This window comes from Balaenoptera ricei, chromosome 6 (genome assembly GCF_028023285.1).
Source record: "Balaenoptera ricei isolate mBalRic1 chromosome 6, mBalRic1.hap2, whole genome shotgun sequence".
In the NCBI taxonomy this organism is placed as follows: Eukaryota; Metazoa; Chordata; class Mammalia; order Artiodactyla; family Balaenopteridae; genus Balaenoptera; species Balaenoptera ricei.
Genome location: NC_082644.1, coordinates 98977537 through 99000284, shown reverse-complemented (window position 1 = coordinate 99000284; position 22748 = coordinate 98977537). Strand labels below are relative to the sequence as shown.

The window sequence follows — 22748 nt, the reverse complement described above, 5'->3', positions numbered from 1 at the left end:
GTAGTTGTGGCACATGGGCTCTAGAGCGCAGGCTCAGTCATTGTGGCTCACAGGCTTAGTTGCTCCGCGGCATGTGGGATCTTTCCGGGCCAGGGCTCGAACCCATGTCCCTTGCATTGGCAGGCAGATTCTTAACCACTGCACCACCAGGGAAAGCCCCTGCTTCCCAGCTTTTTCTTATCCTTGGCACCCATAGAAAATGTGTTGTTGTATAGCACACTGGGGTAAGCAGACAGGGGTGCTTGAGGCTCCCAGCGCCCCTGGTCCTGTCCAGTTGCTCCAACAACTGAGAGAATGAAAGGTTCAACCCACTTGCCACCTTCTGAGGTCTATCAGTTGGGAAGCTTTACTGTTTGTCAGCAACTCCCTGATGCTTTAGTTCTGATTAGGAACATGGAGGTGTCCCCACTTAGGCTAAAAGTAAAATAGGTGCCAGTTTGCCCCAACCAGGCTCTTCTGGAAGGTGTTTAGAGAACTTATGTGCTGCTCTATGGGCTGCATAGAAGCGGTTCTTGCCTCCAGGAACCTGCTATGAAGTTGAGACATGTGCCAGGATTGGTAAAAGAGTAACTGAGTACAGGCAGCACCTAAGGGTGAACTGAGCAATCCAGAGAAGATGCCAGACGACTTTGAACAGAGAGGATGTTCACCGTGCTCTCCTAAGAGACTTCAAGCTGGCACATCACATATGGGGGACTTCTTGGCCATCCAGACATTGGCGTTCCGTTAAAAGCAGAGCATCTGTTGAGGCCTTGGCCTTTCTAGCTGATGATTTGGTTGTTTGGAAGGTAGAAGAAACACTGCCCTGCCGGTATTGTTTTGTTAATTCTGGTCAGCAAGGAAGACTGGGTTGGAAGTGTATAAGTGACAAGACCCTTGGAAGAAAATGACCCTGGTGTCTTAGAGTCATTAATGTGAAATGAGTGGAATTCAGGGTTTAATCCTCCATGTATTCTAATCTTTAGAAGATCAGATTTCAAAAATGTTCAACAAGGGTAGATCTAAAAGGGAATATTTTTCACACGGACTATGACTATATCAGATAGTCTGAAAGATGAAGGCATTCAGAGCCCACAGTTTAAAACAGTATTTTAAAAAGAAGGAAGGTAGAACATATGACCAAAAACAAAGGGGCAGAGATCTTTTTTTTTTTTTTTTTTTTTAAAAAAGGACTTCTGTAGATGCACACTTTGGTCAGGGCAAAAAGATGAACAATTTAATAGCAGAGCCATCTTGAGGATGGTATGTGAGATTAACAGGACAGAAGAAGAGCTGCTCAACTTCTGTTTCGTTTTTCTCTTTTTCAACAAGGAAGCCAGTCAGTATGCTAACTACAGAAAGATGAAAAGAACAAAGAGAATGAAACTGAAGTCCAAGAGAGAGTAGTCAGGAAATATTTTACTGCTTTACAGTTAAAGTTTTCAGGTTGAGAAAAATGACCTTGAAGAAAATTTGCATATGTCATTGCTGAGCCAGCACCAAAACACTTTGAAAAACTATGGAGTCTTGGGGAAATGCCAGAAGAATAGACAAGGAAATGTCATACAGATTCTTAAAAAATGAATTCTAAAGCCTGGAGTGATAAGCTTGATGGTAATACCAAGAAAAGTTTGAGAACAGATTCTTTTTTAAGCACTTAGTAAAGTAGTGTTCACTTAGGAACAGAATGGATTTGTTCAGAATAAGTCATGCTAATCTTTCAAGATTCTTAGTAGGCCAACAGTAGAAGGACTGTCTCTAACCTGATAAGTAGAATTTGTCACAAATCAACATTTAATTTAGATTGTAGACTTAAGATAATCTACATACTTCAGAAATAAGACAAAGATGATTGCTAATATTCAATATCATTCTAGAGGCCTTACCAATGCAATAAGCCAGGAAAACAAAATAAAGAATAAATGCTAGGAAGGAAGAAACAAAATTCATGTGATTATCCTAACATACAAGTGAATTTCAATTAATAAGAGTTCAGCAAAGTGACCAGAGGTAGAAATACCTTAAAATCAGTAGTTTTATATATCTAGTAGTAAAAAAAATTAGAGAAAATGTAATAATTAGTGAGATCCCATTTTCAATTGTGACAAAACTGATATATGGATAGGAATAAAGTTAATAAGATGTGTTCCATACCATTATGGAAAAGTTAAAAATTCTGACTGAAGGACATTTAAGAAGATCTAAATAAATGGTGAGAAATACCTTATGAATACATTCTCCCAAATTAATCCATTATATTTAATGCTGCAAATCATAATTCCACTGGGATTTTTTTGGTAATAACTTGAATTGTAAAGTAATCTGGAAGACTGAGTGCATGATAATAGCCAAGAAAAAACAAAAGAAAAAGAAAAACGATGTGTGAAAGGAAACAGGATTTGTCCTATCAGATATTAAAAAGCCCAAATATTAACACAAAAGTAAGTAAGACAGTCTGGTGCTGGTTTAGCAATAAATAAATAGTTCAATAAAAAGATGAAGAATCCAGGGCTTCCCTGGTGGCGCAGTGGTTAAGAATCCTCCTGCCAATTCAGGGGACACGGGTTCGAGCCCTGGTCCGGGAAGATCCCGCATGCCGCGGAGCAACTAAGCCCGTGTGCCACAACTACTGAGCCTATGCTCTAGAGCCCGCGAGCCACAAGTACTGAGCCTGCGTGCCTAGAACCCATGTTCCTCAACAAAAGAAGCCACCGCAATGAGAAGACCGCGCACCGCAACAAAGAGTAGCCCCCGCTCGCCACCAACTAGAGAAAGCCCGTGTGCAGCAACGAAGACCCAACGCAGCCAAAAATAAATAAATAAAATAAAATAAAAAATTTTTTAAATCATAAAAAAATATGAAAAATTCAGAAATAGATACAGGTAGATAATTGTGTATCAGTCATGGACAATCAGAACTGAAATCACTCTAGGCAGGTTTCTTACAGAGGGAATTTGATACAGGGAATTGATTACACAAGGGATGAAGAACTAAGTAGCTAAAGTGACCAGTGAGGCAACCCAGAAATTAGCAACAGTAGAACCTGCTTATCACTCATAGAGCTGGAGAGACAAAGAGACAAAGAGAGATGGCAGTATTCCAGAGCCCAGGAGCTGGGGCCACAGGGAGTCAGTCTAGTGGAAGCTGAAGCCCCAAGGGACTCAACTACTGCTGAAAACATCCCCTGAGGCAGAAAGAGATGAGGGAGAAATACTTAGCTCCTTTTCCTACCCTCCAGTCTCTGTCAGTGACTCCCATTGGTCAAACCTACATAGAAACCGGAGGGCGGGGAAACTGGGAAATGCATTTCCTTGGAAACACAGCAGGTCAGGGGCACTCAGGGAGGGTAAGGTAAAGGTAAGGAGAGAGGTGTCCAACCCAGCCTGGGGAGGAGCCAATAAAGAAGAATTATGTGGATATTGTGAGGGAAATGTCTCTTTTTTCCTGAAATGTAGAACCAGTTGTCTTAACATCACCCAGGGACATGAATACATGTGATATGACAGTCTCTATCATTGGGAAGGCAAGATGTGTCCACAAAGATGTCTTAGGCAGTGGGGTTCTAAGGAGGTCTTGGGATTTTCCTGATGAGTGCATCTGCTGCCTTAAATAGAAGCCGAGGCAGATGGGAAGATGTAGCAGATGGGCGGCACCTGGGGCACTTGGTGAGCAGAGAGGTGGGAGTCCTGGATTGTGTCCGACTCAGCCAGTTACCCACTGTGTGACCTGGTCACCTCATCCCCCCAGTGGGTCCCTGTTTCCCCATATGCAAAATGAGGAGGTTGGACTAGGGCATTGTTTCTCAGCCCTGGCTGCACCTTGGATTTAGAGATAGATGATGTAATTAGCCAGGGTAAGGGTTGTACATTGATAGTTTTCAAAATCTCCCTTGGTTGATTTTTTAATCAGCTTTATTAAGATATAAATTAGATACCATGCAATTCACCAATTCAAATTCTACAATTTAATAGTTTTAGCATTTTCACAAAGTAGTACAGTCACTACAATCTAATCTTACAGTATTTTAACTTCTCCTAAAAGAGACCCCATACCCATTAGCAGTCACTTCCTATTTCTCCCCATCCTCCCCAGTCCTAGGTAACCACTAATCTACTTTCTATCTCTATGGATTTGCCTATTCTGGACATTTCATATAAATAGAATTATGTTTTCAAGGTTTATTCATGTCATAGCATGGATCAATATTTCATTCCATTTTAAAATTGAATAATATTCTGTTGTATGGATATACCAGATTTTATTTATCTGTTCATCAGTTGGTGGACATTTGGGTTGTTTCTACCTTTTGGCTCTTGTGAATAATGCTGCTGTGAATATTCATGTGCAAGTCTTTGTATGGACATGTTTTCATTTCTCTTGTGTATATACCTGGGAATGGAATTTCTGGGTCATATGGTAACTCTATGTATGCTTAACCTTTTTGAGAAACTGCCAGGCTGATTTCCAAAGCAGTTGTGCCATTTTACATTCCCACCAGCAGTGTAGAGGGTTTCCTCTGGTGCTTTTAATATTCATCCAGAATTTAAAGCCACCTAACTGGATGATATCTGAGTGGCTCTGTTTCTACAATTCTATGATTTTTTTTTTTTATCCAAGATTAGATCCCCAGGGCTGCCCACAGAAGCCCACGTCACCCAGAACTTGGCTGAGCTGTAGAGTGTATGATTGGCTCCTCAGAGCACCCTGATAACTCCCAGCCTTAGTTTTAAGAGAAAGCCGTGTAAGTTCTGTGTTCCAGCTCAGGACCCTCCCCCATCCCTGCCCTGCGCAGGTCATAGTTCTGGCGATGGATTCTGGAGGATTATTCTGAATAATCATACTGTTATTATACTAAATACTACAACTATTATAATAATTAATATAACAATGGTATAATAATATTATCATTATTATAATGTTATAATATTATACTTATAAACCTCTGAATAATTATCCCATTTTTCAGTATGCAACGCATTTTGATTGAGTACCACGTGTTTAGCCTGCTGGGATCCCAGAGTCAGGGAGGGGAGAGGCTCTGGTGGGATTAGGCAGGGCTGTAAAAGTCCCCCAACCATGCATCTGCAGAGCCGTGTCCACCCCTAATGCAGTCAAGAACATCCCATATGACACAGGCACCCCCAGTAGGAACACTAACTTTTCTAGAGTTGGAAGTAGAATGGGAGTAGGGGCTTCCTCCAAGAGAAGGGAAGAGAAGAAACTAGATCTGGTTCAACTTCCCACTTCACATCTACTAACAGGGCACGTTACCCACCTTCACTAAGTCCCACTGTAAAAGGAGGTGGCACCAGCTTCCTTGCAGGGTAACTGTAAAAGAAAACCATTAAAGCGCCTAGCACGTGCTAGGCACAAAGCAGCCCCCTTCTTCCACACCAGATCCTTTCAACTGCCAGCTCATGGAAGCAGGGGCTGATGTCTACATACCCCTCGTCCATCACCCTCTGAAAACCAGGACTTGTGACCTCCTTTCCAGAATGCCAGAAGCCTGGTGAATCTCAGTCTCTATTGACGGTGAGCACAGAGCTGGCCTCATCTCCTAAACCTTAGCCACTGGGCCCCGAGGCTTGTGGGCTACTGAGTGCTGCCGGACCCTCTGGATGGGCTTGACCTTCTCTGAGGTCCCTGTGGACAGGACAGCTGCACAACTCCAGTGGATGCCATTTACGTCATAGTTGATGTGACTGTCACCTCCTGGAGTTCTGCAGGGAACAGTCCGCGAGGCCAGGAACAGTGATTTCCTTAACAGACCCATAACCCCACACAGTGCCATAAGTTAGGATCTCCAGGATGGTCCTCTGTGTGTATGAGCTGAGAAAGCACCCAGGTCATTCCACGCATGCTTATGAACCTTTGCTCTTCTAGAAACTCTTACTCTCAGAGATCCAGGCAGCTTCTCTGAGCCTCATCTATTTCTCTTCCCGTTTGTCTCTTTCTCAGTCTTCCCCAAAAGTCACAGTAAAGTGAAAATCACACACGTTATTAAATACAATTTATCACTCTCTGCACATATATTTATTTCCTGTTTAACTTTTCACTCTGGGTTTCCTGGAAATAAAACACACACACACACACACACACACACACACACACACACACACACACACACTTTTAACTTGGAAAGACAAGAAGGTACGTGAGACTACAGCTTCATTCCAGGTCCGCGGCAGACATCACTCATCAATCACAGCACTCTATCTTCCTGAGCTGGCACAACCTCAGAATCCTTTTTCATCTTACATTCCAAGTAGAGAGTGAGCATCAGTTGGAGATGGCATGGGAGATGATGCCTATTTACCATTCCTCAGAAATTCTTGCTCAAAACTTTGCAACACTACCTACAGCCCTGAATGTACACCAGATCTCTGCTGTAGGACATCTTGCTCCTTGGGTGTTCATTCTCACATACAGTGTAACCCGTTTGAAGCTCAATCATAGTTTTCCCTCCTCCAAGCAGCCTTCACTCCCAACATCCTTTTTTCAATTAATGGCATGCCATTTGCCTGGTCCTCCAGGCTAAAAAATTCAAAAATTTCTGACACCTCCATGTCTCTGTGTTCTCCCCTTCTCGAATCCTGCCAATACCCCCCATCCTGTCACTCTCTTCCTTTCAGTGTTTCTCTGGTTTGTCTCTACTGCCTAGACCATTATAGTCCCCATTCAGACCTTTAATAGGCTGGCAGCAGTGTGGAAGGAGGGCGGGGTGGAAGGTGAGCCTTGAGGTGTAAAGCGTCCCAGGCTGTAGGGAATTTTCTCTGTTCTGAGCTCCCAGTCTCTGTGCCTCCTTAGGACAGATATTATTTTCAACATATTTGAGACACAGGAAAATAATGCCCACGGGATTTGCAGTTCACACCTTTGTCGTCACATCCCAGCTCCACAGCCGCCATTTTTCCTTCCTCCCTCTCTCCCTGCTTCTTGCCTTTTCTCCCTCCCGCCTTCCCTTCCTTCCTTTCATCAGATTATTTACGGAGCACCAATTATGTGCTAATCAAAGTCTCTACGTGTATACAATGGGATATTTAATGTAAAATAGGTAGCCCAGTGCCTGGGATAGAGCAAGTACTGGATAAATAGGTGGGGGAAAGGCTGATTCTCAGACCTGGAAATGCACCAGAAATCACCTGACCCTGTCACGTCACAGAGGAGGAAACTGAGGCCCAGAGCAGCTGCCCGAGGTTCCTGCACAAAGTTGGGCAGAACTAAGACAAGAAGCCAGGCGTCTCCATGACAACTTGGTGCACGTTTTGCTGCCACCATTACTGCCTCCACGAGGTGGGTGGATACCCTTGGTTATGTTTCAAGGTGGAGAGGTGAAGCTGGACTCTGAACCCAGAAGCCAAAGTCACGCCTTCTTCCACATTCTTACACGCGTGCACACACACACACACACACACACACACACACACACACACAATGTGAGACTGTCCTGAGCCAAGTCTCCAGAAGGCAGCCAGGGTGGACCAAAGACCCAGCTCACGGGGCAACGTGGGGACAATGGTGCTGTTTCTTCCGGAAAGCATCCTGCATCTGCAGCAGAGGCCTCCTCTGTACCTCCTTCCCCCAGCGCCCACACGCCAGGCCTGCAAGCCCTACCTGCCCTGCTTCAGAAACAGCTCAGAGGGCTGCTCTTCCATCCACTGAGTTTGTCTAGCCCCACCCCGTCACAGTCTCCTAATGAAGAGACTGGGGTGTCTGTCCTCCACGCAGCCCTCAACACGAACTTGCTAAAATGGAACTCCAATCATGTCTCGCCTTTGCTTAAACCCTTTCCACTCCTCACTTCCGCTCCAGCCATCCTGCTCTTTCAACCATCATTCCTTTGCTCAGACTATTCCTTAGGCCTGTAATAGCCATTTCTACCTTTTCACTTGAAAGACATTCCACAAAACAAATAAACAAACAAAAAACAGTAACAGGGTAACACACCTTCACTGCTTTAGAGCATGTGAGTTATAAATGAGAGAAACCCAACCACATCAAACAAAAATAAATAAATAGAATTTATTGGACCTTGTAATTAAAAAGGTCAGTGGTAGAACCAGCCTCAGGCAGGGCTGGAACCAGGGGTTCAAATGATAACATTGGGGTTTTTTCTTTCTTTCCATCTAGCTTTCCCCTCTGCTCGTCTTGTCTCCCTTTGTGCCTTGGCCACTTCCCACAGATACTCCTTTGTGTCCAGGGAATATGGTCATAAAGTAGCCTCAACTTATATCATCCTCATAGCCAGATCTGACTTATCCGTGTGTCACAGTAGATGCAGTGCCTTGGGCTCACAATACTTTGGGCCCACAAAAATGGTTTCATTTCTTTTAAGTCAGAAGAAACAAACTGAACTTTTAGTTGAGGAAAATGGTTTAGTATCCAATAATATATTCATTTTTATACAAATGCAGTCATAAAATATAATTTTAAATTTTTGATGGAGAAGAGGTGAAGGCCAAAGTGCTTAGGACCCACAAATCACAATAAGGCCGTGTTTGACTCTTAAAAAGGAAGAGAGACACTTTCTCTCCGTTTCCATATGTTAAACCTACAGGAAACTCTGTCCCTGATTGGATCATATCCCAGAATAAGTCACTCTACCTGGAAGGAGGGAAGAGTCTGATTGGCCCACCCTGAGGGGAAATATCAACCTCATACAAACACAAGAAATGTGGTTTCCTGTAAGAAGAAGGATTCTGCTTCAAGAATGTCCACCAAAATTTGACTGTCTCTCCCAATTGATCCCCCCCTTATGATTCCTTTCCCAGCACCTTCACCAGCCCCAGAAAAACTGGTTGCTTTTACCTCTGTGCTCACTTAGCGGCTTGTTCTAGGGTGATTGTAACTGATTGAATGACAGAATTTCCTACCCTGAGGTCTGAGCTCCTTGAAGACAGAGTGAAGGAGTGGGCAGTAGAAATCTGGTCTACGGGAATGAGCAGAAAGAGGGGTTAGCTCTGCTTAGGGGTGTGAGGAGGAGATCTTTGATCTGGGTCTCAAAGGCTGGAAGTCTTCCTGGAGGAAGGGGTGTTTTAGCTGGGTTTAGGGATGAGGAAGGACTCCAGGGGACAGAAAGAGGTGAAAGGCACAAGGATGGGAAGGACTAGGGTGTAGAGAAGAATATAGCAGGAGATGAGCTGAAAAGAGAATGGGACAAGATCACAGGGGGGCCGTGAGTGATACATAAAGGAATTTGGATTTTTTCCACGGAGGGGCTATAGAGGGCCGAAATTGAGTGTGAAATGTTGCGTCTTGGTGCCTTTTTCTGCAGAGAAGTTCCATAGTTTTCTAGATTTCCAAAGGGTTCTCTATCTTAAAATGGTTAGGAATCACTAGTAACAGAGAGGTATTCCAGCTCCTGGAGTGAGGAGTGCCACACTCTAGAATGTAATCAGAACAGGTCTCTGGCTACTGCTCTGTGGAGGTTGGGCTGAAGGAGGAGTAGAGGCTGGGAGAGCTTTGGAATCTGTTTCAAGAGCCTTAGGGCAATAATAACAGGAGGAGCAGTTGGAATTAGAAGATGTCGCAGCAGTACCATTAATAGGTGCTTTCTGCCTAGTGGGGGTGATGGAGAGGAGGTGAAAGTGACTCCAAGACTTCTAGTTTCTATCATGATCTTGTCGTCAGATGTTTAACAAATTATTTTTTAATTTGATGATTGCCTTTGATTTCCTCCTCCCATCTAGACGATGTCTTTTTTTTTTTTTGGCTGCGTTGGGTCTTCATTGCTGCACGGGAGCTTTCTCTGGTTGCGGCGTGCGGGGGCTACTCTTCGTTGTGGTGCGTGGGCTTCTCATTGCAGTGGCTTCTCTTGTTGCGGAGCACGGGCTCTAGGCGCACGGGCTTCAGCAGTTGTGGCACGCTGGCTCAGTAGCTGTGGCTCGCAGCCTCTAGAGTGCAGGCTCAGTCGTTGTGGCGCACGGGCTTAGTTGCTCCGCGGCATGTGGGATCTTTCTTGACCAGGGCTCGAACCCGTGTCCCCTGCATGGGCAGGCGGATTCTCCACCACTGCGCCACCAGGAAAGTCTCATGATGTCTTTTTTAAAATAGAAATTATTTCATTTCAAACTTAAGAATTTTTTTAAGGGTTAACATCTCTGATATATACAAATTTCCACTTTCTGCTTTTCCTTTGAGTGCAGTGTTGCCTTTGTGTCCTGTTCTACAATAACCCTGTGGATCTGTTTGTTGAACCTATTTCTCCTGGTTTTCAATGCTTGGAGAACATCTTTTAAAGTATGGACAGGAATATCAAGACTCTCCGCTTTTCTAAATCCTGACTTTTACACCCTCTGCAGCTACCCGCTCCCTTCCCCAGGGCTCAGCAGCTCGGACCGGCTGCCTTTTGGCCTCGAGGAGAATGGGGGCACACCGTTTGCCACCAAAGCTTCGGGAAGGCACCACCATCACCACCACCAGCACCAGCACCACGCTAACTATGGCCTCTCGCTGACCCTGGAGAACAAGGAGGGGCCTTTGAGGTCCCCAAACTCCAGCAGTAAATCGCTTACAAGTGAGTAGGGGTGTAGGGGGCAGGGTGGGGGAGTGATTGCTGCAGGGCACGTGATGCTCTAGATGCTCAAGACAGCCCCTTGCAGCGCAGCTCGGAACAGTGATAATGCCTGTGCTGGGTTACCAGGCCTGGGCGAGAGCTGACAAGAGCCTTGTGCATTAGGCAGGGGCCACTTAGAAATTATGGTTTACCAGCAAACTGTGATTTCGTTACAAGAGAGCAAATGTCTCTCCACCTCATTCCGTGCCGGTTCTCTGCTTCTGCCATATCCAGCACTGGCTCAAACGATGGTACAGAGACACACGGGAGTGAGGTGGCTGGAATCTCTCATTCCCAACCACAAGAAAGCCCATTCTGTCCCATTTCTGACATCCCACTTTTCTGAGAGCAAGGTGTCAAGTAGATCTAGTGCACACTGTTAAAGGTCCCAGCGAGAGAAATTACGGAAATGGAGAGTAAGCAAATTAGAAACATTTCTAGCAACTTGACAGAGTGATTTTATATCTGTTAAAACTAATTAAAAATGTGGGCTTGGATCTTGTATGACTGTTCTTTTCTTTTTCTAGAAAATCATTTTTATTATATTTTACCAAAGAATTGGTCTGTGATAGGAGGTGGGGGAAGAACTTGTTCTTTATCACATATGGTTTGAAAAAGTGCCAAGGTAGAGGCAAGAGTCAAGAGGCTTCGATTCTAGTTCTCACTGTTGAGCCAAGTCCCCACTTGGATCCTTGGTTTTCTCATCTATGGAATGTGGTAGAGGGTATTGAGAAGATGGCCAAGGAGTCTTCCACATCTGATATTTCATGAGTCTGTGGGCTGGTGAAAAGGATGAGCCATTGAGCCTTTACCTGTAGATCACAGGTAGCAATTCTGTGTTGGCGGAGCTAGAAATGGGAACTCATCATCCACTTGGTGTTGAAAAATCAGTCCCTCATCACTATCCACACTGCCCTTGCCCTGGGCCAGGGCTCATCCTTTTGTATCTGGACAACTATAACAGCCTCTACGGGGCACCTCCTCCAGTGGAGTCTCCAAATTGTAGCTGCTAAAGCGAGAGCACTCACCAAATAGCTCTGACCAAATGCCTTAAGCCCTTTCCATGGTACTTCACTGTCCTGGGATAAAGCCAACACTTCTGAGCATGGCCACACACAGACCTTCACAGCCTGGCCCCTGCCAAGGTCTCCAGCCTTCCCCCACACTCCTCACTACACTCTAGCTATGTGGAACTCCTCTCCTCTCATTAAACACTATGCCACGTCCCAGCTCTGTCATTTGCACCTGCTGTTCCCTCTGCCTGGAATGCTTTTCTCCACCCTAATGAACTCCTATACATCCTTCAGGAACCAGCTCAAAGGTTGTCAGTGAAACTTTCTCTTACACTCCTCCCCAATTCCTGGCTTTGGAGTGCCTTCCCTCTTACTCTATATAATTAAATAAATCTTTGGTCGCTTTTATTGGGGGTATCTGCACAGGCATCTGTCTCCCCCACTGAACTAGAATTGTATCTCATTCATCTCTTTATTCTAGCTTCCCAGATCCCAATTGCTATCAGTACTTGGCACAAACTTTAATATGTAATGAATATTGAATATTTAATGAATATTTAATGTATTAATGGATAAAAACAAGCTAGTGGGAGGAGTGGTGGTGAACTAATCCAACTTTCAGAAATCAAAATCAGTGAATTTGATTTTAGAAGCATAACATGATTTTTTTTTTTTTTTAAAGAAATTCACGTTCTTTTATTTATTTATTTATTTATTTATTTATGACTGTGTTGGGTCTTCGTTTCTGTGCGAGGGCTTTCTCTAGTTGTGGCAAGTGGGGACCACCCTTCATCGCGGTGCGCGGGCCTCTCACCATCGCGGCCTCTCCTGTTGCAGAGCACAGGCTCCAGACGCGCAGGCTCAGTAGTTGTGGCTCACAGGCCCAGTTGCTCCGCGGCATGTGGGATCTTCCCAGACCAGGGCTCGAACCCGCGTCCCCTGCATTGGCAGGCAGATTCTCAACCACTGCGCCACCAGGGAAGCCCCATAACATGATTTTTAAGGGCATATTCATCTGTCTGTTAGCCTGAACGCTGATCTTTCCCATTTGCATAGTGCTTTTCCATTAATAAAGCATTGGCACATGAATTACCTCACTTAATGTTCACAGCAACCCTGCAAGGTAAGTAATTTTATTTTCATTTGAAAATGGCTAAGAGGCTCAGAGAGGTAAAGTAACCTGCCCAGGGCCACTGCTCATATTTGGGAGAGTTAGGCCTTGACACCTCGACCTTAAATGTTCTCACATCCCATCTGCTAGTTCATTCCCGAGAGATTCAAGCTGCCAGAGGAGAAGCCAGGCAGAAAGGCACTGGGAGTCGGGCTCTGGCAAGCATCTTTTATCACCTATATCTCTCTGCCCTTTCAACCTTTCCTTATTCACTTGCAGAGCTGAGTCCAGGAGCACCTGCCCTGTTCAGCGAAGCCGCTGCCCATCTAAAGAAGCTGGAACTGGAAACTGTGAAGGCTGCTGGACCCTGGCCTGCTCTGCACATCAACATAAATAAGGTGCCGAGGACTGGAGCTGGGCAATGAGCATGGACCTGGGGTTCACTCAAACCTCTCATTATTACCCTGCCTGCCTCCTAAGCTATGTGCCTTTGTCTTGGAGGGATTTCTACTCGATCTTTTTCTGCTCAGCATGTCTCTTAGGAGGAGAAATTCACTTATATTCTTTTTAGGTGGATTACAGCACTAGGGGCTGCCCCCAGTGCTGAGGCCCAACAGGCTGGATCTGTTAGTGGTCTCTCCATCCTTCTAACTGAAAGTTCCATGAGGGAAGCATCCACATTTACCTCTTTCCGTTTTTACCCTCTGTATTAGTCTGCATTGGCTACTATAGCAAATTACCATAGACCAGGTGGTTGAAACAACAGATATTTATTTCTCACTGATCTGGAGGCTGGGAAGTCCAAGATCAAGGTGCCAGATGACTTGGTTCCCTGGTGAGAGCTCTCCTCCTGTCTTGGAGCTGGTCGCCTTCTCACTGTGTTTTCACTTGCCAGAAGAGAGGGGTCTTTCTCTCTTCCTCTTCATAGAAAGCCACTAATCCCATCATGAGGGCCCCACCCTCATGACTTCATCTAAATCTAATTACTTCTCAAAGGCCCCATGCCAAATACCATCACAATGGTGGTTAGGGTTTCAACATATAAATTTGGAGAGAACACAGTTCAGTCCATAGCACCCTCTATCTCACTCAGACAGTACCTGGCACATTGTAGATGTTCAGTAACTGTTTGCTAATGGAAGGAAGGGAGGGATGAAAGTAGGGAGGGTGGGCGGAGGAAGGGACAGGGCAGAAGCCAAGCTCTCTTTTGGCTAGACCTGTTCTTATATCCAAATGGGTAGCCTTATAAAAGCCAAGTTTTTTTTTTTTTTTAATTTTATGGCTGTGTTGGGTCTTCGTTTCTGTGCGAGGGCTTTCTCTAGTTGTGGCAAGTGGGGGCCACTCTTCATCGCAGTGCGGGGGCCTCTCATTATTGCGGCCTCTCTTGTTGCGGAGCGCAGGCTCCAGACGCGCAGGCTCAGTAGTTGTGGCTCACGGGCCTAGTTGCTCCGCGGCACGTGGGATCTTCCCAGACCAGGGCTCGAACCCGTGTCCCCTGCATTGGCAGGCAGATTCTCAACCACTGCGCCACCAGGGAGGCCCAAAAGCCAAGTTTTATCTTAGAACTGTAGAAAGCTGGGGCTGAATTCAATCTGTCATTTAGTTCAGCCTTTTCAACATCTGAGACCAGAGGAAAGGCAATGGCTTTCCCAAGGTCACAGAGCAGTGGTGAAGCCTTTGGCTCCCGACTCCTGGTCCAGTGCCCTTTGCACTCCAACATGCTTCTTCATTTTCTACACCAGGATTTCTCAGCATAGGCCCTAGTGACATATTGGCCTGATAATGTTGTGTGGGGGGCTTACCTGTGCATTGTAGGATATTTTACAGCACCCCTGGCCTCTCCCCACTCGATGCTAGTAGAACCCCCATCCAGGTGTGACAACTAAAATTGTCTCCAGACATTGTCAAATGTCCCCTGAAGGGCAAAATTGCCCCTGGTCGAGATCCACTGTTGCACACATATTTTGATCTTTAAAATCCCCATAGGAATAGTATTCTTTACTCATGGGTCATTTTTTTCCACTCTAATGCTTAGCTTTGCCCCTTTATAAGAGGGAATAGGAGGAATTTGGAAGATCTGGCCTGGAAAGCTCCCCTTCCTTACCTGCACTGGTGAACATGGGAAGGTTATACCTCCTATCGGGGCTGTTCCTCTACCTCAGACATCCCTCTAGCCTGCACTACACTTCCAGCATTTCTCAGAAGACCCTCCACTCCCTTGCAATCCCACACCCCAGCAGGGCAACCTAAAGTCCCTCTGATCACTAAAGGGCCCCAACTTCAAGACCCTTTTTCACCCACTTTTTCTTTGATACTACCCTCCCTGATAGCCAGCTGGAAAAAAATTCCTCCTGCAGGATGGCACTTATATTCTTTCAGTCAACACATCTTTATTGAGCAGGCCTCTGCTAGGTGTTGGGAGTCAGCCTGATGGATTGTGTGCCCCTGGATTTGTCTTCTCTCTCTTAGTCTCTTGACTGTCAACTTTTCTTCTACAGTCCACACAGTAAATTGTTTTAACAGGGACTTACCTGGAGTTTGGCAAAATCCAAAAATATTTTGCAGGGAAGTATAGCATATGGTAGCAGAGAACTCACAAGCTCTAGGTAATTCGTAGTTGCACGAATATTGGTGGGACATCAACAATAATGGCTTGCTCTGGGTTAAGATGTAGCTGAGACAGCTGTGAGTTATTGAGCATTTCCCTGGCGCTCAAGCATCAATACCCCTCTTTTCTCCTCCACTCGAAGAAATGCATCAGTGAGCAAGTAGGCTAGAGTGATGTCAGATAACCTTGACTTTGTCCTAATGCATAAGCAAAGTATATTACTTCATACTCTGATTCTTTATCATTAATAAAACAATCCTCACAACTTATCATGATACCACAATTGGGAACCAATGGTTTTGATGGCTTTTAAGGTTTTTTGTGGTCTGAAGAATCCTCTGGTTCTTCTAAGGTTTGGATATGTTAATGGTGAGAAGACATTTTGGTTGCCCAATTCCAAAGTGTACCCAAAATTATCACAGGAATTTAAATCTCATCAGATTTCAAATGTGTAAACAATTTGTATCAACAATTGAAAACTGCATCTGATCATTTCTTTATCCCCAAATGACATCCTCAAACAGAAGGACTATTTCCAATTATAATAATATCAAAGCCCAATTATCATTCATTTGTATGTTTTGAAATCTGTATTTCCATATTGAATGATAAAGCCTCTTTCCACAATTCAAATTGAATGTAAAATACAAAATATGGCCATGCAAAAGAGAGAAAGCACAGCATTCTTGGTGCCATCCTCCAGGCTGTAATTATGGTCTTGTTGTAATCCACATGTTTATCCCTCATAGAGATGCCTTTTATGCAAACATATTCTTGTAATAACACTCAAATTTTCCAAAATTTATATTGGTCTTCACCTGAGTCAAGTCATAGAGCTGAAAGGTAGCTCCTTCTTTTCAGAACAAGCCAGCTTGAATTTTATATCCAAAAAGCAGTTTAGAATTAATAAATTCAAGGGGAAAATCAATGCTAAATTCTCACTCTTATTTTAGCAGCATTCAATTTTTTTTTTTAAAGTAGGTCTTCGGTCATTACTGTCAGTATAACTATATCCCCTTAAGCAATTGTCAAAAATCTCAAACGGGCTTTAGAACCAGTTCAATTCTTGTATTCCGGCATATCATTCCAAAAAATTAGATCTAATTAAAAAATTAACTCATCATACACCAGTGAAAACACCCATGCTAGTATTTTCTTTTATATATCTTTTCAACAATTATCTTAATGTAACAGGAGTTACATATACAAGATAAATTATCCTAAAACTATACTGTAAATAATAAATAAGTTACTTGTTTTGTTTTGTTTTAGAGAATGCTAAGTCTCTTAGGATCCTGACTCCATTCAAAACAGTCTATTGTCTTTATACTCAGCTTGATGGCTTAGGGTCGTTAGTGTCCTCATATCTGATGCTCTCTTTGTAGTTATATATTTTTTTCTAACCAAAGAATCTAACATGAAAGTGCCATTCATATCCTTTTCTCCCATGTGATTGTCATGAAAATCTTATGAAGAAAGAAACAGCCTCAGAGAGATTAAGGGGAGCCAGTGTGGCTGGTGGTCAGGGGCTCTAGCTTTGGAGTCACCCATTCCTGGGTGTGACTCTTGACCCTTCTGTGTACTTCCTGTGTGACCTTGGGCAAGTGACTTGCCATCTCTCTGCTTTGTTTTTCTCATCTATAAAATGGGGATGGTGATAGTATCTACCTTCAAATGGGATGGTTAAATGAGAGGATTCAACGAGACGTGCATATGAAATCCTCCTCCCCACCTCACCCTCCCCCTGCCCCTTACCCTCCTTCTCCTCCATCGCCATCACCACTACCACCACCATCATCATCATCTTGTTTATGGTGCTAGTAAGGGAAAGAACTGAGATTCAAATCCAGGTCTTCTGTCTCTGCTTATTTTACTGTTTTGTGAAATTGCTGAGTTCAGCTTGTTCTACCAAATTCCCTCCATATGTTTGGAGGTCCTGCTGGGAAACTGCATTCTCTACCCTCTTTTTTTTTCTTTATTCAATTATGTCAACCAGCCAATTGCCCTATGCTTCCTCTGGAGCTTTCATAAAACCCCTACTATGTGTATCAAGGTGCTCAATAGGACTTCTGAATTAGTGAATTAGATTAATTTTGGAACTTGCAGAATTGGAGGCCTTTAGAACATTTTGTTCTTGCCCTGGTACATTGTGGCTAATGTGCCATATTAAGTCCTGATGTCACTAAATTGACTTTTAGAAATCATACGGTCTTGTATCTTTCTTATTAAACACATATCTTCCAATAGTAACTATATATTATTATAATCTTCTTCAGTAGACATGTATTAAGCACCTGCTATGTGCTGAGCACCATATTAGCACTGGGATATACAATGGCCACAGTAGGCATGCTTCACAATATGACGTTATTTCCCAGAGTGTGCTGTGTGTACCCTCAAAGATGATTTCAAGTTATATACATGGATGAGTATTTTTTAATAGTTACATAATTATCGTAATTTATGTCATAATAAATATAATAGCCACCAAGTCTATGATTTCAAAGATACTATTGCTTAGGACACACTTAAAATAGGTAGTCCCAGGGTAATCCACCTTAACTGGATTGTATGAATTATAGGTACATGTTTAGTTAATACATGAGAAATGGCAAAAATAGCAAAGGTGGTACGAGATTATTGAAGTCTGAGACGCTCTAAAATGAGGCAACATAGATACAAATTTCTCATTGAGAATCACAATTTTCAGCAAGATTATTGTAAAAATACCAATTAGTATTTTGTACTCTTTCTCTTAACCCAACAAGTCACAGAATTGGGCCTTTATATGTAAGAAGTAGCAGTTATGGGGGAAATGGCACTGCAGCTGGGTGTAGGAAACTCAGAGCTTGAGTCCTGGCCTTACCTGCATGAATACTGGAAGAGTCTCTTCTCTTTGGACCTTCCCCGTCTTCCGACTCATGGGCTTCCTAATACAACCTCTCCCTGCTTCACGTGAGAATGAGAGGATGCGCTTGTGAATCCTTTGCAAATAGTAAAAGCACTGGTACAAACATAAGGAGTTAGTGACACACTTGTCTATATGTTTATGTCTTTGCGTTATTTGCGGTCATGATTGATGGGAAAGATTAATGTATGTGTTTTCTTAGTTCTTTGTTTACAATCTGTTGCGTGCATTTTGGTTCATCTCAGGCTGAAGAAAAAAAGGTTTCTGAGAAGACTCTTCAGACCCCACTTTTGCCTTCCCCCGTGGCTGATCACGTGAAGTGTAACATTTTAAAAGCCCAGCTGGAGAATGCTTCCCGAGCGAGTGCCCAGGTGTGTGCCGTGCATGCAAGCCTTTGATTTCATGTTGTGGGATTTCCTCTGTGCCACGTAGAAGAAAGAGGCATTCTAGGACTGAGATGCTATGTCAGTCAAGGTGCAGCCAGGAGATAGGAACCACACCTGTTATGTGCACAGAGCTTTTAATATAAAGAGTTATTAACTGGTATAGCGATAATTGGGTAAGTGAAAGGGCCAGCTCTGTACGCTGTGGTGGGTCTGAGGACCACAGGCTGCTGCACCTCCTGTTGACCTCCAGCGTGTGTTCAGCTGGCCTGGCTGGCTGAGTGGGTGTCCTTTCCTTCCCCATCATTCTTTATGGGACTCGCCAGAGGGAAGAGGACAAGGCTTCTATCAAAATCCTATGACATAATTCCTCCCAGGCTTGGTACACTGATGTGAAAGGACAGATTCTAAACTCTTTTATAAGCTGTAAGTGCTATGTGAGCATAGAGCTGCTTATTATTCCTGATCTAAAATGTGAAGTGGGGGATTAAACTGTGGATTTGGCTTTTCCCACACCATCCTTTTCTCATTCCATCATGAGCTGGCACATAGCAGGTGCTCAATAAGAGTGTGAATGCAAGCACTGATTTTATTTGAATGATTACGTGTTAATCCCTGCGATGGGGAATGACTCAAGAAAACATTTTTTATTAAATTAAATAAACACCGGAAAATTTTGTTATTGACTGAGTACTTGATGATCTACCTCTTCGATACACCTTCACATTTCTGTAATCCTTTGAATGTAGGAGACTTGGAAACATTTTTGCATGCCAAGATGTCCGGTTTTGACAAACCTGCCTGTTTTCTTTAACAGGTTGGAAAAGAGGAATCAACGTTTGTAAATATCAATAAGAAATCCAGTCTTCAGGACGCTAATGTAAGGTCTGTTGCTTCTTGTTTGAATGGGGAAACAATAGTACCTTCAGCATTATCCTCAAAACATTACTCATGAAGGCATTTGCTAATAAAATAAAGAGGAAAAAGAAAACTGAGAGAATGTGAGCCTAAAGTAAGAGAAAAGGACTGTCATAAACAACTTCGTTTATGCCTCAGAAATGCCACTTATTCTGTTTTAATATTTCTACCTGATGTACCAAAAAAGAAATCACTTTTGAGATGCTTCTCAGGCATGTAGATCTGACCTTGTCATTCCCCTGCTTAAAGTCACGGTGGAGTCCGGACTCCTTAACAGAGCATAGGTAGACCTTTATGACCTGACCTCTGCTCCCTGTCCCAGCTAAATTCATCACTCTTCCCGTGGTCCATTCACACGCTCCTTATCTGAGCTCCTAGAAGTACTAGAACCACAAATGTTCTTTAAAGCCTCCAGGCTACCACCAACCCAAACCCAGAGGAAAACCTTCCTTTCCTGATCTCATAGAAAGCAGTCACTCTTCCCCTCCCAGCCCAAGTGAGTAACAACCTGTAGATCATGGCAGCCCCATTGACACCTTGGCAGCCTGCTAACATTGGTGGGGGTCTCCCTAGGATAGAGTTTCCTAAAATGGGTCCAAGGAGCACTGCAACCGTATCTTGTTAAAACCAAAGACTCAGGTCCTACTCCAGACCCTTCAGATCCTTTGGTGGAAGGCGGGGTGGGTGTTGTTGGCGGGGGAGGGGGGGAGGGGGGATGGGGGCGTGGTTGTAGTAGGGGAGGCCAGGACTAAGAATTTCAAAAACACGCAAGGTGACCTAGGAACCACTACCCTGGGGAATACTTGATGCTAAAAATAAAGACTAATATTTCTCTATGTCATCTCATGATGCCTGGCCCATGTTCTTGGTATAAATTTGTCTTCCTCCAGAGACCCATACCCAGCTGCCTCTTGGACTTTTCAAAACCTTAATTCATCTCTTCCCACCCTACCCTACTGTCCCTTCACCAGGTTTCCTATCTTGGTTAGTGGCATTGTTACATACCTGTGATCCAGACCTGAGGTCTGGGAGTCCTTGACCTTTAGCTACCTCATGCCCTCATCTAATTGGTCACCAAGTCCTGCCAATTTGACTTTCATATTATCACCCACATCCATCTGCTCCTCTTCATGACCCTCTTCCCGGCCTACCCCCGGGCCTCACCATTTCTCATCCTGGATAACCACTACTACAGTCTTCTAAGATGTTTCCGACTGGCCTGCTCTCACCAGCATCCTTTGTTGCTCTAAGGGCCTTTCTAAAATGCAAGTCTGACCTCGCCACTCCCTTGCCTAAAACCTTCAGTGACTGCCTTTGCCTTCAGGGTAAACAGCTCATTCTGAGGTGCCTCAAGCCCTGGCCCCTGCTTTCCCCTCTAGTCACAATCCCCTGCTCTTCCCCTGGGACCTTACCCATCAGCAGTTGCGGGTCTCCACTCTGTCTCCCACCTTGGAAGTCTTACCTCCATCTGGTTAAGTGTAAATCCCTCCTTGAAGCTTTCCAGACACCAACCATTTCACCCAAGCAAGGTTATGTGCTCCCCTATGTGTTCTTCCGGGGACCACGTTCCGTTGACTCTGGGGTCCCAACTTGAGGAAATCATGAACCTAAAGTATGTTGACTCCAATTTCGTATTTGCTCATTCACATGTTTCTTTAACAAACATTTCCTGGGCACTGGCCACCTACCTATCACCATGTTAGGCATTGAATAGAAGGGAAGATGCAGGTCCAGAAGTGTTAACTGACTTGCTAGAGGTCCCTTGCTGAGAACCTCAATTTGTTTTGATGCCTGTTGGTCCCAGAAGGTAATTTCTGGTTTTTAAAGTGAAATCAGTCACATACGAACATGTGTAAAAGCTTTACCTTAAAATCACTGGTTTTGAGTAAGCCCATTGGTTATCTGGCATATTTTCTTGAGGAAATATAAAAATGAAACTTAATTTTTAACATTTTCACCTAGACATAGAATTAAAATGTTTCAGAATAAGTCTTAAAGGTCTTCTGATTACACATTTTCACATGAAATACTCTAATCATTATTTATCTCTCTTTTTAAAAAATATATTCCATGCTATGTTTAAAATAACATAGCTACCAGATTACTTGGAAGTAAAAACGGGTTATCCACAGATTTCCCTACTCATTTTACTGGCAAAACCTGTTTATGAACCAAAACCTGAAATTGGGAGTGGGTGTTTTTGGCAGGGAAATTTTATGTGGTACCCCAATTATGTTCAGTTCCTGCTTGCTGTATTTTCTTCCCTATGATATTTTTGGTTTTGGCTTTTCTGTGGTATTTTTAAATAATTATATGTAATAAGTAGAGGAGAAAAAAAAAGGATATCTTGACTGTCAATGTTATTAAGGTATAAATTAACTGAGAAAGCAGTCCCTACAGCCAAAACCAGACCATAAACCTTTTTATTGGTGGTGTTCTGCTTTTCTGGTGTGTCTTTAGAAGTCCTATTCCTATACGTGTGGAAACTACCCAACCAGCTGTGGAAAAGCCGGAAATCAAGCCTCCCCGAGTGCGGAAGTTAACGAGACAATACAGCTTGTGAGTTCTATGCTGCAGATTTTTCAATTATAACAACAAAGGTGATGCTAAAGGTCCAGTTGTAAATGCTTCTTAGCCCTTCACACCATTCCCAAAGAGCTATCCCAAAAATACAGTCTGTTTCCAATTTAAGTCATAGTGGGACTGGGTCTTTCTCCCTGAAAACATGACATGATTGGCATATGTATTCATTATTGATTGCTGTGTAACAAATTACTCCAAGATTTAGCGGCTTAAAACAATCCACATTTATTACCTCACAGTTTCTGTGGGTTGGGAATCCAGGCATGGCTTAGCTGGGTCTTCTGGGTTAGAGTATCTCTTAAGGCTGCCTTCAAGGTGTTGGCAAGGGCTGCAGTCTCATCTGAAGTCTCATTCATGCCGTGTGGGACAGGATTCAGTTCCTTGAGGGCTGCTGGACTGAGGACATCATTCCTTGCTGACTATTGGCTGGAGGTTGCCCTTAGTTCCTAGTCATGTGGACCTCTCCCGCTTTCTCCATAGGAGAAAACACACAAGAAGAGCCAGGGAGAGCGCTAAGAAGGTGACATCACAGTCTTTTATAACCTAATCTCAGAAATGACATCCCATCACTTTTGCCCTATTCTGTTCATTTGAAGCAGGTCCCTAGATCCAGCCCACACTCAAGGAGACAGGCTTCTTCAGGGGCACGAGTAGCAGAAGGGTATCAGGGGAAGCCATATCGGATACTG

The 22748-nt window shown here is 43.8% G+C and overlaps 1 protein-coding gene across 2 annotated transcripts in view; it reads left to right on the top strand.

Moving 5' to 3' along the window:
- Nucleotides 1-22748, top strand: part of EPB41L4B (erythrocyte membrane protein band 4.1 like 4B) — a 143243-nt gene that overhangs the window by 90230 nt on the left and 30265 nt on the right. For both annotated transcript variants that reach the window (XM_059925260.1, XM_059925258.1), the window contains exons 16-20: nucleotides 10282-10496; nucleotides 12939-13057; nucleotides 18421-18546; nucleotides 19376-19443; nucleotides 21937-22035. In XM_059925260.1, the coding sequence (XP_059781243.1) occupies nucleotides 10282-10496; nucleotides 12939-13057; nucleotides 18421-18546; nucleotides 19376-19443; nucleotides 21937-22035 (627 nt within the window). The remainder of the gene's footprint in view (nucleotides 1-10281; nucleotides 10497-12938; nucleotides 13058-18420; nucleotides 18547-19375; nucleotides 19444-21936; nucleotides 22036-22748) is intronic.